The sequence below is a fragment of the Patella vulgata genome, chromosome 9 (genome assembly GCF_932274485.2).
Source record: "Patella vulgata chromosome 9, xgPatVulg1.2, whole genome shotgun sequence".
Lineage (NCBI taxonomy): Eukaryota > Metazoa > Mollusca > Gastropoda > Patellidae > Patella > Patella vulgata.
Window position 1 is genome coordinate 679203 of NC_065887.2, and position 14332 is coordinate 693534.

A 14332-nucleotide genomic window follows, 5' to 3' on the forward strand; every position below is an offset into this window, starting at 1 on the left:
CAGGCGTCCTGCACTGATAGCAAGTGACTTTTCAATAGCAGTGTTACTGGTTTTTTTTATAGCCAAGTGAAAGTCTTCCATTGCAGAGAGTGGCTGTCTTCCATTGACAAAGTGACTGTTGTCCATAACAAAGTGACAGCCTTTCATTAACAAAGTGACTTTTGTTCAAAGCAAAATGACTGTTGTCCATTGACAGAGTGACTGTTGTCCATAACAAAATGGTATCATATATTCGAGAGAGATTGATGTTGTATATTTCAGGAACCGAATCAATGAGACAGTTGTAAGAATGTTACCATTCTAGATAACAACAATGTCGCCATCTGTCTAGCAGAGTGTCCAAGTATCATGTACCCAGATGAAAATAATATCTGTAGAAAATGTCATAAAAACTGTGCTGATGGGTGAGTAGCCATCTTCTTTGTAAGCGTAAAATACAGAGCCTTAAAGCATCTTAAAGTTTATAACGTCAATGATGGTGTTATATAGACTGTAGCTAATCCTTTAAGCCATGGGGGGATTTGCAGTAGCTCAGTGGGTAAGACATTATCTCGCTAACCTGGAGATCGCAGGTTCAATCCCTGTGTTGGCCGAGAAAGTTCATCTGGATTTTACAGCGTGGGTTTCCCCTTGTCTGTGGTGCACGACGGAGGGTCTGACATAGATAGCTGTCTAGTCGTCGGATGGGACGAAAAACCAAGGTCCTGTGTAAGCATTAGGCAAAATTTTCCTCATAGCACACTGTATGGCGTATGCCCGTCTTTATTAGCCCAGTCGGAGCAGAACAGTAGGACGTTAAACCCCATTTCATTTGCTGGTCTACATTAACTGAAACCAGGGGCCGTATTTATAAAAATTCTTAGAGTTTTCATAACTTTTACTCTAAGACTTCCTAAAACAACATTTAGTTAAAAGTTACTCTTTAGAAATATTTATAAAGGGTCTTAAAGTTACTTTTAACTAAATGTAAGACTTGGGTCCTAACCAAACTCTTAGCGATGTAACCATGGGATATCCGGGGATTCCCTGAAGTTATTTATAGCTCAGTGTTGATGTCATGCAATCACTCTACTCACTGTAGGTTGACTGACGCCGAAATCGTCACCACTACACAGTTGCATTTTACCAGTAGCTAGGAAACGAAGCGTAATGGCGATCTTCATCTCAGCGTCGATTGAGAAATTTCGTTTCGTAGGACTCGTAAGTAGATGCCGAACTAAATCTGTCACAAAAAGAATCCCACCCATGTCGATATCTCCTTATCAACTCGTCATTGTTGTACTCCACTAAGAAATCTCTTCTTGTTTTAAACTCTCTTAGGCGGCATACACGGACGGCCATGTTAACCAAGATAAGAGTACTTTTAACAAGTTAGGAGTGCTACAGGAGGACTCCTAAATATGTGTCATAGTTAGGAGTAATTCTTAAAGTAAAATGTTTTATAAATAGGTCTTAGGAAAATCTACAAAGTTAGGAGTAATTTTTGACGGTTAAGAGTTGGTTCCAACTCTTAGAATTTTTATAAATACCGCCCCAGTTCCCTGATTATATTTATGTTACATTTCGGTTAATCCAGGTGTTAAAGGCTTCATTCGGGTTCACACTTATATTTATACGTTACTTAAATCTATGTGTTTCAGATGTACAGGAAATTCTGATATTGTGGGTCCAGGGGGATGTAACTCTTGTGAAGTCGGTTTTCGAAAGTCTCATTTTACAGAAACTATAAGATGTTTACCAACCGATACTAATTCCTGCCCCGACAGTCATCATCTAACTCCCGTTAAAATAGACAATAATAATCTACTAGGTGGAAAAAGGGTAAGATTGTGTTTCTGTCATTTAGGGATTGTGGTGTTAGAGGTATAATGTCCTAGGTTTTGGTCATTTAGGGACTGTGGTGTTAAAGGGATAATGTCCTAGGTTTTGGGAGCTCAGTGTGTGTAAGGTGTTGACTCGCTACATTGCAAGTTCCGTTTTCGATCCCTGTGTTGACCAAGAAAAATTATCAGGATTTTCTGGTCAGGGTCCCCAAAGTCATGCAGGATGCTGCAATCCATAGTTGTTTGGATGGGAGTAAAAACCGATGTTCCATGTACATATCGGCGTGCAGGTAAATTAGCATGCTCTAAGGTGTATACTTGTTTTCATTAGCCCAGTCGGTGCAGAACAGTAGGACATTAAACACTATTTTATCTGTCGAAAATAACATATATTGCAAATTGTTTTTTATTTAAAAAAGATTATATATATTCCAAATTGTTTTTTATTTGCATAAATACTATATTTCAAATTATTAATTCTATTTTAGATGTGTGAACCTTGTCATCGACTGTGTCAGACATGTTACGGGGCCAGTAATATGAATTGTAATAAATGTAAATTTTTCAAGGCCGATTCGTGTGTAGAATTCTGTCCAACTATGACATTCGGTAATAAAGCGACACAGAAGTGTGAACCATGTTTTGACGAGTGTCGAAGTGGATGTCGAGGATCAGAAAGTACAGATTGCTTGGCATGTAAAAACTTCAAAATCTACATCGGTGAGGATGATAAGAGGGTAAGTGCTTGAATTTATCTTGTAGATGGTGGTAGAATTTATCTGGAAGGGTGCAGGTTGGGAAGATGGCGATGATATGATGGTGGGGGGGTAGATATTAGATTTTATTTGGGCGTGTGACGGTAGGGAAGATGGCGATAACCAAGATGTTAGTGGTAGAATTTATCTGGGAGGGTGCAGGTTGGGAAGATGGCGATGATACATTGGGGGTAAATGGTAGATTTTATTTGGGCGTGTGACGGTAGGGAAGATGGCGATAATCAAGATGTTAGTGGTAGAATTTATTTGTAGGAGTAGGGAAGTTGGCAATGATACAATGATAGTAAGTTGTAGAACTTATACGGTACTATTCAACGTTTTGAAAGGGGTGAGAGTAGGGAAGTTGGCAGTGAGGGTAAGTGGTATTATTCAATGTTTTGAAAGGGTGAGGATAGGAAAGTTGGTAATGAGGGTAAGTGGTACTATTCAATGTTTTGAAAGGGTGAGGATAGGGAAGTTGTTAGTGAGGGTAAGTGGTACTATTCAATGTTTTGAAAGGGTGAGGATAGGGAAGTTGGTAATGAGGGAAAGTGGTACTATTCAACGTTTTGAAAGGGTGAGGGTAGGGAATGATAAAATGGGCAGTTGTTAAGCAAGTGGGAGGCCTCTGTCTGGGATATATGTACCCGATTTCATTCATCCTGGCCGTTTGAATTTAGTAAATATATTTTATAAATTTGTAGTTTAACTGCACGGATGAATGTCCACAACATCTACCATATTCAGTGTTGGATAACAACACAAATAGTGAAACAGCATCTAGAACAGTTTGTGCTGATAATACCCATCCAGAAGTCATCGCTTTATTATCACGTAACACTGAGTAAGTACTGTATATGTATTTAGTGTTTGTGTCTTCCATATATCGAGGAGGGGTGGATGGCTGAATGGTTAGTGCGTGCTTGTTGTATCATAAGGTCTGGCATTGAGTCAACTGTTGTGGTTTCCATTCCCCGGTTGTACGTGACAAGGAGTAGGGTCGCCTGTCCAACCTCATATATTTTCTCTGGGTCTTTCTGTTTCCTCCCACTGTTAAAGACCCCCTACTTGGAAAGGAATTATTGAAATTAAATTGAACCATATGTTAGTCCCGAAGTGACCTAGTTTGTGTTAGCTCCATTTCTCTCTTTCTCCAATATTGATAGAACTGCTCAATCTGACATTTCTATTACAAGATGTTATTTTTCATTTTCATATTTGAACATTTCTAATAGGAATACTAAGCACAGTGGGTAAGACGCTGGAGGTCGCGGTTTCGCTCCTGGTGTTGGCTGAGAAAGTTCATTGAGATTTTCCGACATGGTTTCCCCTTGTCCATGGTTCAGGGCGGAGGGTCTGATAAGGATAGCTGTATAGTTGTTCAGATGGGACAAAAAACTGAGGCTCTGTGTACACATTGGCATTCATGTAAAAGTTCCCTTGGCATTTTGAATGCGATACAAGAGTAAGCCATAACACCGCTGTTTGGGCCAAGTGTCTCTTATAGCATACTGTATGGCGTATGCCTGTCTTCATTAGCCCAGTCAGAGCAGAACAGTTGTCCTCAAAAATAGAATATATACTGAGCGCCATGGAAAACGCATCTCTTAGTTTTTCGTATAACAAAATGATCCTGTAAACAGATCTTATTTATTTTGCTTATTATTGTCAACAATATTCAAATGGGAACACATCAATAACAACACATTTGTACACTTATGGATGTTTAATCTGTAATCAACGGTACAAAGTCAGAGGGGTCAAAACCAAAAGTACGACACAGATGTCAGTAGCGCGTGTGTCCTCCATGGGCTCTTATGCACGCTGTGCAGCAACGGCGCATGGAATTAACCAATGTTTGAAAGAAGGCCTGGGGCAAATTGTTCCATTCTTGGACAAGAGCAGCTTCTAAAGCAGCAATGGTGTGCATCTGTGGCGTCCAATCTCATCCCAGACATGTTCTATCGGTGCCATGTCCGTAGACATGGCTGGCCAGTCCAAGACATTGATGTTGTTAGCAGCCAGGTAGTCCATACTAAAACGGGCGGTATGCGGACGCGCTTTATCCTTTTGGAAGTGCTGAAGTTGTGGGTGCGCTCGAAACATCGGACCAACAATTGAATGCAAGACATCATCACGGTAGGCTACAGCATTAACGCGACCCCTGCAAATGTGTAGGGTGGTCCGTGCGATGAAATGTGAAGCCTCCCAAAACATTACACTTCCCCCACCCCATCGATTGGTTTTGAAGACGCAGCAGTCTGCAAGACGTTCCCCAAGACGTCTCCACACACGTTGACGGCCATCAGCGTGAGAAAAGATGAAAGCGACTCTCATCACTGAAGAGCACACTTTGCCAGTCTACTCTTCTCCATGTCTGGTGTCTTTGAGCCCATATCAAACGCCGCTGAAGGTTATGATCCCTGAGGATAGTTCCAGCATAAGGTCGTCGTGCACGGGGTCCTCCTTCTCTTAGACGACGTCTTATGGTGTTGGCACTTACTGGTACGTGTCTTCCGACGACTGCTGCACCTGTTCGAGTCGCTGGGTGGAATCTGTCACGCAGATGAGTGACCCGGATGTAGCGGTCTTGAGCCTGGGTTGTAACGCATTGTGGACCAGGACGTTGACGGTCACGTGTTGATCCAGAAACTCGAACATGTTCCACCAACCTTACAATAGTGGACTGATGACAATTGAAGTGTCTGGCAATAGCATGTGTAGACATGCCAGCCCTGGACATTCCCATGGCTTCATTCCGTTGATTTTCAGTAAGTCTCGGCATCTCTAGTGCGTTTGGGAGCATTGTGTGAAACAATAGTTCATAGTATTGCAGAATATTATACATACAGAACCACCTAGTAATAAAACATTTGGGAAAAAAAAGTGATGCGTTTTCCATGGCGCTCAGTATATTATATTATCTACAAAGATAATGTAGTTATAGGTCTGTTATAAATCCAATTGAATCCAAGCTGTGATATTATCTAGCTTCGGTATTTTCATTACTTAATATTAAAGGAGCTAAATTGCTAATATTTGGGACGTAGAAATTGACACAAATGAGATGCAACGCATATAATAATGTAATTTGAATGTATATAAATCTTTTTACATTCAATCGTTTCCGTTTTCAGTATAATTTCTAATCAGTTATGTTCGGCAAAATACGACAGAAGTCTCAATCGAATAGCAATCTCTAGTGTCTGGTTATTCCAGACTAGGCCTACACCGTAGTATTTATTGCACATGCTCTCCAGATAAGAATATGGCGTAACCGTTTGACATGACTTGTCGAAAATGTCTAGCCTTTGTTCTTCGAATCCCTTGTTACAAAATGTCACTGAAATGCATTATGGTACACGATGTGTTTTCCAATGGTAAAATGTTTATTTCGTCTTAAATATTGGATATCAGAAGCCCATCTTTTCCCGGTAAGATCACATCATCGATGTTGATTTAAATTGACAAATAATTTGTGTTTTCAATGTCGAATACTTTGGATGATATTGAGTTTAAGACTTAGCTACTTTAATGTTAAATAACCATATTATGTTAAGTACATATTGGTGTGGGACTAAGCTGTAAGAAATTTGATATTTTAATCACATATATATGTTAAGTACATATTGGTAAGGGGTTATTTAAGAAATTTGATACTTTAGTGAGAAATACCAAGTTATCAATCTAGTTATTAGGTAATGTGTCTTTATAAAAAAAACATAGAAAATACTCAATTTGCATCCCCACCGACGATTTAAATTTTTGATGGTCTATTGTTTTAGTTGATTGTATTTTTTATTTTCTCTCTCAATAAAATAAATTGATATATTTTTTTTTAATGTAGAGATGAAAAGAAGAAAATGGCTATAATTGTTGCTCCATCTGTAGCCGGTGTACTGATTGTAGCTGTTTTGATCGCTTGTATAGCTTGGGACTGTCAAAAACGAGCTAAAGCCAAGGAAAAAAACGGCAAAACTTACGGCCAAGATGACTGGCTGGGATGAGGAAGTGGTGAGTATTTATTTGATGATGTACACCAATTGGCACGCACCTAAAAGAACCCTTGACAGTCGGAGTTCGAAATAAGAGTAGACCGTTATCCAGGAGGACTTTCCCTCATAGCACACTGCACACATGTCCATCTTCATTATCCCAGGGCAGAAGAAAAGGACATTAAACTCCGTATCATTTCATTTATTTGATCATACTTAAAACATATGAATAACTGGATTATGTTAATGTTTTTTATACAGCCGCATTGTGGTCGTATATTGCCGTCGCCTCCATCTGTATGAGCGTTGCTTGGCAACCTATGTTTTATATATGAATTAAATTAAAAAAAGAAAAACAGTGATCATACATCCTTGTGTTATATAACTCTTTGTAGATTTGATCAAATGTGACCATTAGAATTAACACATAGCTGAAGGGGAATAACTCCATTTAATCAAATTATCTGTTCTCTAAACATTTGTCACTGTGTTGATTTTGAGAAATGAAATGGGGTTCAACATCCTACTTTTCTGAACCAACTGGGCTGATGAAAACGGTAGATAAACAATTTACTGTAGTAGTTACTGATTTTAAAAGAATTAAATTTTTGTAATAAATTCAAGTTTGTTTAGGGCCACTTCATATTTTTCTAACGTTTTTTTATTCAGCCTCTTACACCTACGACAGCTAAACCGGACCTTGCTCAGTTAAGATTGATAAAGGAATACGATTTACGACGTGGAGGTATTATTGGCTCTGGAGCATTTGGTACTGTCTATAAAGTAAGTAATTATTCCTTTAACTGTCAGATTTTCCAGGAGGCCATTTTGCAGGTCATGACCTATAAGTAAAAATGACAAAAAATGTTAAATATTTTATACCACTGAATAAAGGAATTCAAGATCTTTCCAAAAAATATATACATTAACTGCGACAGTTGGAATTTGAAAAGGTGTAGATAAAAATTCCACTTTTTGGGCAAAATTCTACCCCTTCTATTGCATACATGACCATAAGAATTACAATTACTATATGTTAGTCTCAAAATAACCAAAAGTATTGTGTTGATGATACATTAACCATATGTTAGTCTCAAAATAATCAAAGGTAGTGTGTTGACGAGACATTAACCATATGTTCGTCTCAAAATAACCAGAGGTATATAGTGTTGATGATACATTAACCATATGTTAGTCTCAAAATAACCAAAGTATTGTGTTGATGAGACATTAACCATATGTTAGTCTCAAAATAACCAGAGGTATATAGTGTTGATGATACATTAACCATATGTTAGTCTCAAAATAACCAAAGTATTGTGATGACACGATGTCAAATTCCATTCTAGTCATGTAACAATTGCAAACATTCAACTAGAGAAAATATATTTTATAATTATTTGTTTTTCGCTGCTTTTTTTTTTCTAGGGATTTTGGATTCCAGAAGGTGAAAATGTTAAAATTCCTGTGGCTATAAAAGTTTTACAGGAAGGAACCTCACCCAATCAGAATAAAGAATTGTTGGAAGAGGCTCGTGTCATGTCGTCAGTAGAACATCAGTATTGTGTCAGGATATTGGCAGTCTGTATGACGGCACAAATGATGTTAATAACGCAGCTCATGCCTCTCGGATGTCTTCTGGATTACGTGCGAAAAAACAAAGATCACATTGGATCGAAAGTTTTGTTGAATTGGTGTACACAAATAGCTAAGGTGAGTAGAATCGCAGTTTTATCCACAAAAACACTCTTTTAGTTCCTGAAAACCCCCAACAATCCTTAAGATGCAACACTGACAAGGGGGAGTTAACAAGCTAGCACCTTACCCACTGAGCCACAGATAGGATTTTGTAAACATGCATTATGCAAGAGCTAAATCTGCCTATTGTAGGTCTTTGTTTAGGTCTGAAATGTTTTCTAAAGTATTAATTAGACATTAATTAACTGATCCAGGCTCTAATCAACTCTAGGTGGTATCAGATTTCTCCAATATTAAATAGATTAGAATGGTTCAGCGATACTTTGATTTTATGAAATATGGAGGACCGAGACTTAGCTTCGATCAACCAGTACGGTAGTTGAAATTATTGCACACGTCTGTCAAACCTTCAAAGGCTAATATCTTCGCTTGCAATAGAGTAATTTGAATGAAATTTTCGAATTATTCATTTTACATCATCTACTTTCGAACTATTATAGCAAGAATGGCTAGTTCTTTATCTAAATCTTACATAATGTATCTTTAAGTCGGAAAATTTGGTTATTTTTTTTAGGGTATGGTTTATTTAGAAGAGAGAGGTATTGTTCACAGAGATTTGGCAGCTAGAAATGTTCTGTGTAAGTTTTAATATAGATTATTTTATTTTGTATATTTTGTTTATGGAGCAACCGTTAGCATACTCTTGCTTCAAAGCATGTACTACTGTTCGAGATGCCAAGACATCTTCCCTTGCTGGATCTTCCAAAGTGCACACAAACTGGAACCAGACTGAATAAACCTGAAACAGTTTGGACAAAGAAATTAAATCTGTTAAACTACTGGAACATAAAAAGATATAGAGAGAAAAGACATTAATAGATAGTGTTGAATATTTTATGAATACTTTGATTTTATTTATTTCAGTACATACACCAACCCAGGTAAAGATTACAGATTTTGGATTAGCGAAATTATTGGATTATGATGAAGTCTTATCAGGCTGCAGGTGAGTAGACAGATTACTTATATCTTGATTAAATACGTTTCATACCTGTAAATTTTATATGAAGAAATGTCAGTGGATACCTTTTAGTATTAAAGGGCCTTGTTTATTATGAAATGAAAGAGGATTTAATGAAGACGGACATTCGCCATACAGTGTGCTATGAAGGACATTTTGCCAAGGAAGTGGCACTGTTGCCTACTCTTATATCAAATCCAATATAAGAGTAGGCCATAGTGCTGCTGCCCATGAAAATTTCCCTCATAGCACACTGTATGGCGTATGCCAGTCTTCATTAGCTCAGTCGGAGCAGAACAGTAGGACGTTAAACCCCTTTAATTTTATTTCTATTTGATTATTTCAGATGCCTATAAAATGGCTGGCGTTAGAATGTATACAACACAGAATATTTACACATAAAAGTGACGTCTGGAGTTACGGTGTTACCGTCTGGGAATTAATGACATATGGACAGAAACCATACGACAGTATTCGTGCCCGGGATGTTCCCGATCTGTTAGAGAAAGGGGAACGACTCCCACAACCACATTGTTGTACTATTGACGTCTATATGATCATGATAAAATGTAAGTACCGGGGTATTGAACTCTTCTGGGAGGGGATGGTCTAATGGGTTGACGTGTGCACATTACAAGGTCTGTCATTGAGTCAAGTGTTATGGTGTTGATTCCAGGGTTGTACGTGACAAGGGATAGAGTCACCTGTCCAACCTCAGGGGTTTTCTCCAGGTCTTCCAGTTTCCTCCCACTGCTAAAGACCCCTACGTGCAAGCAAATTATTGAAGTAAAATTGAGCCATATGTTAGTCCTGAAATGACCTAGTTTGTCAGTTCACCTTGTCATTGTTGCTTAAGCAAGAAAACTTTTGTAGAAAAAAAGGAGCTATGTACTATATCCAGTTATTCACTTGCCCTGGAAAAAATACATACAAAATTAAATGTCATATATAATATCTTGCTATAGGTTGGATGTTGGATGCAGAAAGTCGGCCATCTTTCTTGGAGTTGCAGGAAGAATTTTCAAAGATGGCACGAGATCCTGGTCGATATCTCGTCATTCAGGTAAGATGCCATTTATATTTAATGTTTTTTTATAAACTTATTCATCTATATTTCCTCTGAGTTAGTCTCTACATATCTTTTATTATTTTATTTATTTGTTTTAAATTTATATGTAATTTGTAAATAAGATCGATTTCTGTGTCTATAAACATTATTTTAATGAAAAAAATAAAATAGAATAAAATTTGCTGTGAAATTTCTCATGGACAGTTTTATTACCGTACCGTATAAATTCTTTTTTTGAGATATTTTTTATTGTTGATTATATTTGAGTTTTTATTATCTATCATTTATCATTTAAATGTCCAAAAAAAAATACAAAATGTTAATTTTTTTTTAATTATGCTTAAAATTTTGAGTTATTGTGATTTATGATTTTTTATTTAAATGTTAAAAAAAAAAATGTTAATTTTTGAATTATGCTTAAAATTTCCTGACTGGTCATTGTTTTAGTTATTTTATGATTTATCAGTTAAATATAAAAAAGAATTTAGAAACGTTAAAGTTTGAATTATGCTTAATATGTCCTGAATTCAATCGTACACATTTTAAATATAGGATTATATAAATTAACTTTAAAGGGTGACGTTCTAAAACGCCTATCAGGAGTGTCCAATGGGGCGGAAGCGGAAAATAATGCGCAAAATTCTGCTGATACTTCTCTTCAGGTAGACTTGATCATCTGGTTTGTTGGCATGTTGTATCGTGAATGTTGTAGTTACCTCCCATTTCATCATATCCCATCATGCACTTCATCATTTTCATTATTTTTTAGTAGAGTAGTTTTGTCTGTCATTTGATTGGGGACTAATTTTCTTGAAAATAGTAATAATGGCGGTTATTTAATTTTTTAGAATCTTGTTATTTCATTGGTTGAGGTCGAGAGATAAAATATGTATTAGCATATCAATTCGCAACCAATCAAAATGCTATATCCTTAAAATTTACTTATTTTAATTTTAAATTGCTATTTTACACCAGTAGAGCGAATGAAAGAGAGGATATGGGGTTTAACATCCAATTAACACAAAATAGATCATTTTGGGACTAACACATAGTACAATTTTAATTGAATAATTCACTTGTACGTGGGGGGTCTGGAGAAACCCCAGTAGATTAGGCAAATAACCCCGTACTCTATTTCTGATTGAAACCACACCGCATGACTTAGTGTATCAGATATGTTTCATTATAACGTTTTTGATGAAATGATATTTAACTAAATAACTTCCCAACATGGAGAAGAGGTGTAAATAGGCCTATAACGTGTTTGATAAAATAGGCCTAATAACTTTCAAACATTTATCAGACATGTGTAAATAGGGCTATAACGTTTTTGATAAATGAATTGATATAAGTTTCAGCTTATTTTCAAATCCATTGTATCGGTATTTTATATACTAATGTCATACTCGAAATGAACTATTTCTTTAAACCAAAATGAAAGTAGAATAATACACACAGTAGGCTTATATTTGAAAGGATATTCTGAACACAGGGATATCCATTCATCTATAGACACAGAGACTGATGTGGCTGGTGGATTGTTTCTAGCAATGGAATGGTTGTAATTTGTATTTCAATAAATCCTGCATGAACTGTAGAAATTTACAAGTTATCTAATATAAACAATTTAACATCAAAATTAAAAGATACACTTATACCAAATTGCTAATTTCATCTGCACTAAATAAATATCTGAATAACATGATGAATTATTCTGTTGTTAATACAAGTTGTATAAACTAGTTCACATTTAATTGTCTTTATTTCAATTTCTTGTACGTAAAATTGTTAAAGAGCATGTGCATCGTGACTAGATGTAGCTTGTTACAGAAAGACAGACAGTTATAGCTACAGGTGTTCAAATGAAATGGGGGTTAACAATGGTTGCTGTTTCACCTGTATATGTCAGACATGTCGTACGCATTCAGACATCTGGATATGGTGAATCATATTCATAATTCAAAATAATATTTACTCTACTGAGTGTATAACTATTGCGCATCTCGACTGTCGTTGATAATAAATGAGATTGATTAAGTAATCATTTGCCAAGGCGGCGGTGCTAAGGTCTATTTGTACTTTGATAGATAAATTATTGTCAGCCCAGTCAACTAATGCTATCGCCCTTCACATAAGAGTACCAAAAAAAACCCTAATGACCTTTTGAGAATGATATATTGGTACCCAGACTCACCGTCAGTCAAATGAAGTGTTTTGTTTATGACTTTGATGAAAATTATCAAAAGATAAAAATTATAAATTGATACTAAAAATAATTGTTAGGGTGTCTGATTCGTGAGGCCCTTGTTCTTATTCTTCGTAAAAGTGCGCAATTGAGACATTTTCATATGCAATCAGGACATGCGTGGAATGAGAGAATACAATTCCAGAATGTTCAGTTGAGTATCCCCCATAATACTGAAATGAAATGGAGTTTAACGTCCTACTGTTCTCCCATCTTCATTAGCCCAGTAGGAGCAGAACATAAGGACGCTAATGAAGATGGACATATGCCATACAGTGTGCTGTGAGGGAAATTTTGCCCGGGCAGCGGCACTATGGCCTACTCTTATATATGGAATTTCAACTGCCGAGGGATCTTTTACGTGCATGCCAAGACCTCGGTTTTTCAACCCATCCGAACGACTAGACAGCTGTCCTTGTCAGGTCCTCCATCCTGCACCATCCTGACAAGGGAAAAACCACGCCGGAAAGTCCTGATGAACTTTCTCGGCTAATGCAGGGATCGGACACGCGGCCTCGAGGCTAGCGAGCCAGTGTCTTACTCACTGAGCCACCGTGGCTCTCCCCATACTACTATCATTAACATATTGGTTCTCTTCATGATTCAGTTGCTTCTTTTATTTTGCTTCGGCACTAAGAAGGTTTTTTTTGTTTGGGATTAGGAGGGTTTTTTGTTTCCTAATTAATTAAGCTATTTTTTCTGTTTTTGTCCTATTTGTTGATTTTATTTGTTCCTGCTTTCTGTTTGGACAATCCTATCGTAACACATCACACGACAGTGGGAATCTAGCATAATCAATGAGGCCCATCAAAAGATTTTAGCAAAGATTTACAAATCCAAGAGTGTATCAGATTTCTATATGTATGTACTATGTGTATATATATATATATATATATATATCTGTTTATCAGATTTCTATATGTATGTACTATGTGTGTATATATATATATATATATATATATCTGTTTATCAGATTTCTATATGTACGTACTATGTGTGTATATATCTGTTATGTTGAAAGATGTTGGTTTAGCTGTGAAATATTAGATATTGTCCAAAGAATGCAAGATTAGAAAAAATTTGACAAAGAGTTTAAACTACTCTGATTGACATGATGTGTAGATTTACAAATCCAACGTTTGTCAGATTTCTATATATATATGTATCTGTGATGTTTTATTAAAGGGAGACAAACTGATCATACGACAAACATGATCTGATGAGGAGCATGAGCGTGGCCATCGACGGACCGGAAGAGGTCGTTGAAGCAGATGATTATTTACAACCGCATTTGAACTCGGACGAGTCTCACGATAATAATAACGCACAAGTCAAGGTAGATAACTCTAGCAGAACGCTGAACAAAAACAAAAAACAACAAGAATCAAGATCTTTGCGATTCAATAATGAATAAGTTTGTGTTATAATGTATCAACGTCTTCCATTTTGAATTTTTTGTAAATTACCTTAAATGAAGACAGCATGGACATGTTCAGGGGAATTTGAACAGAGGAGGGTGGGGCCGGGTGTCCTGAGGTACCCAAGAATTTGATAAAATCAGAAGCACTGAGACTAGATTTCTACTCATTTATGTGTAGCATTCGAGTGGTGTGATGCCAAAATAGCGACACTGCTTTGCACGGTAGTTTGTTCCGTGATTTATCGCAGGAAAAAATATGCTCTGTGTGATCAAGGGTGGGTCCGGACACCTCTGAAAGAAAATAAT

General features: G+C 36.7%; 1 protein-coding gene and 1 long non-coding RNA gene across 2 annotated transcripts; both read left to right on the plus strand.

Annotated features, from left to right (window-relative positions):
- The first annotated feature begins 1053 nt into the window (after positions 1-1053).
- LOC130010533 (epidermal growth factor receptor-like) lies at positions 1054-9782 on the plus strand. Its single transcript, XM_056103123.1, is given in 11 exon segments — positions 1054-1200; positions 1641-1821; positions 2312-2560; positions 3283-3422; positions 6426-6543; positions 6545-6592; positions 7243-7356; positions 8002-8286; positions 8846-8909; positions 9196-9277; positions 9639-9782. Coding segments are annotated over 9 exon segments (1110 nt in total). The 5' UTR covers positions 1054-1200; positions 1641-1821; the 3' UTR covers positions 9649-9782.
- Positions 9783-9821: 39 nt separating this feature from the next.
- On the plus strand, positions 9822-13930 carry LOC130014231 (uncharacterized). Its single transcript, XR_008789188.1, has 4 exons — positions 9822-9861; positions 10258-10355; positions 10937-11023; positions 13792-13930. It is a non-coding gene; the product is annotated as an uncharacterized LOC130014231 (long non-coding RNA).
- Positions 13931-14332: the final 402 nt, after the last annotated feature.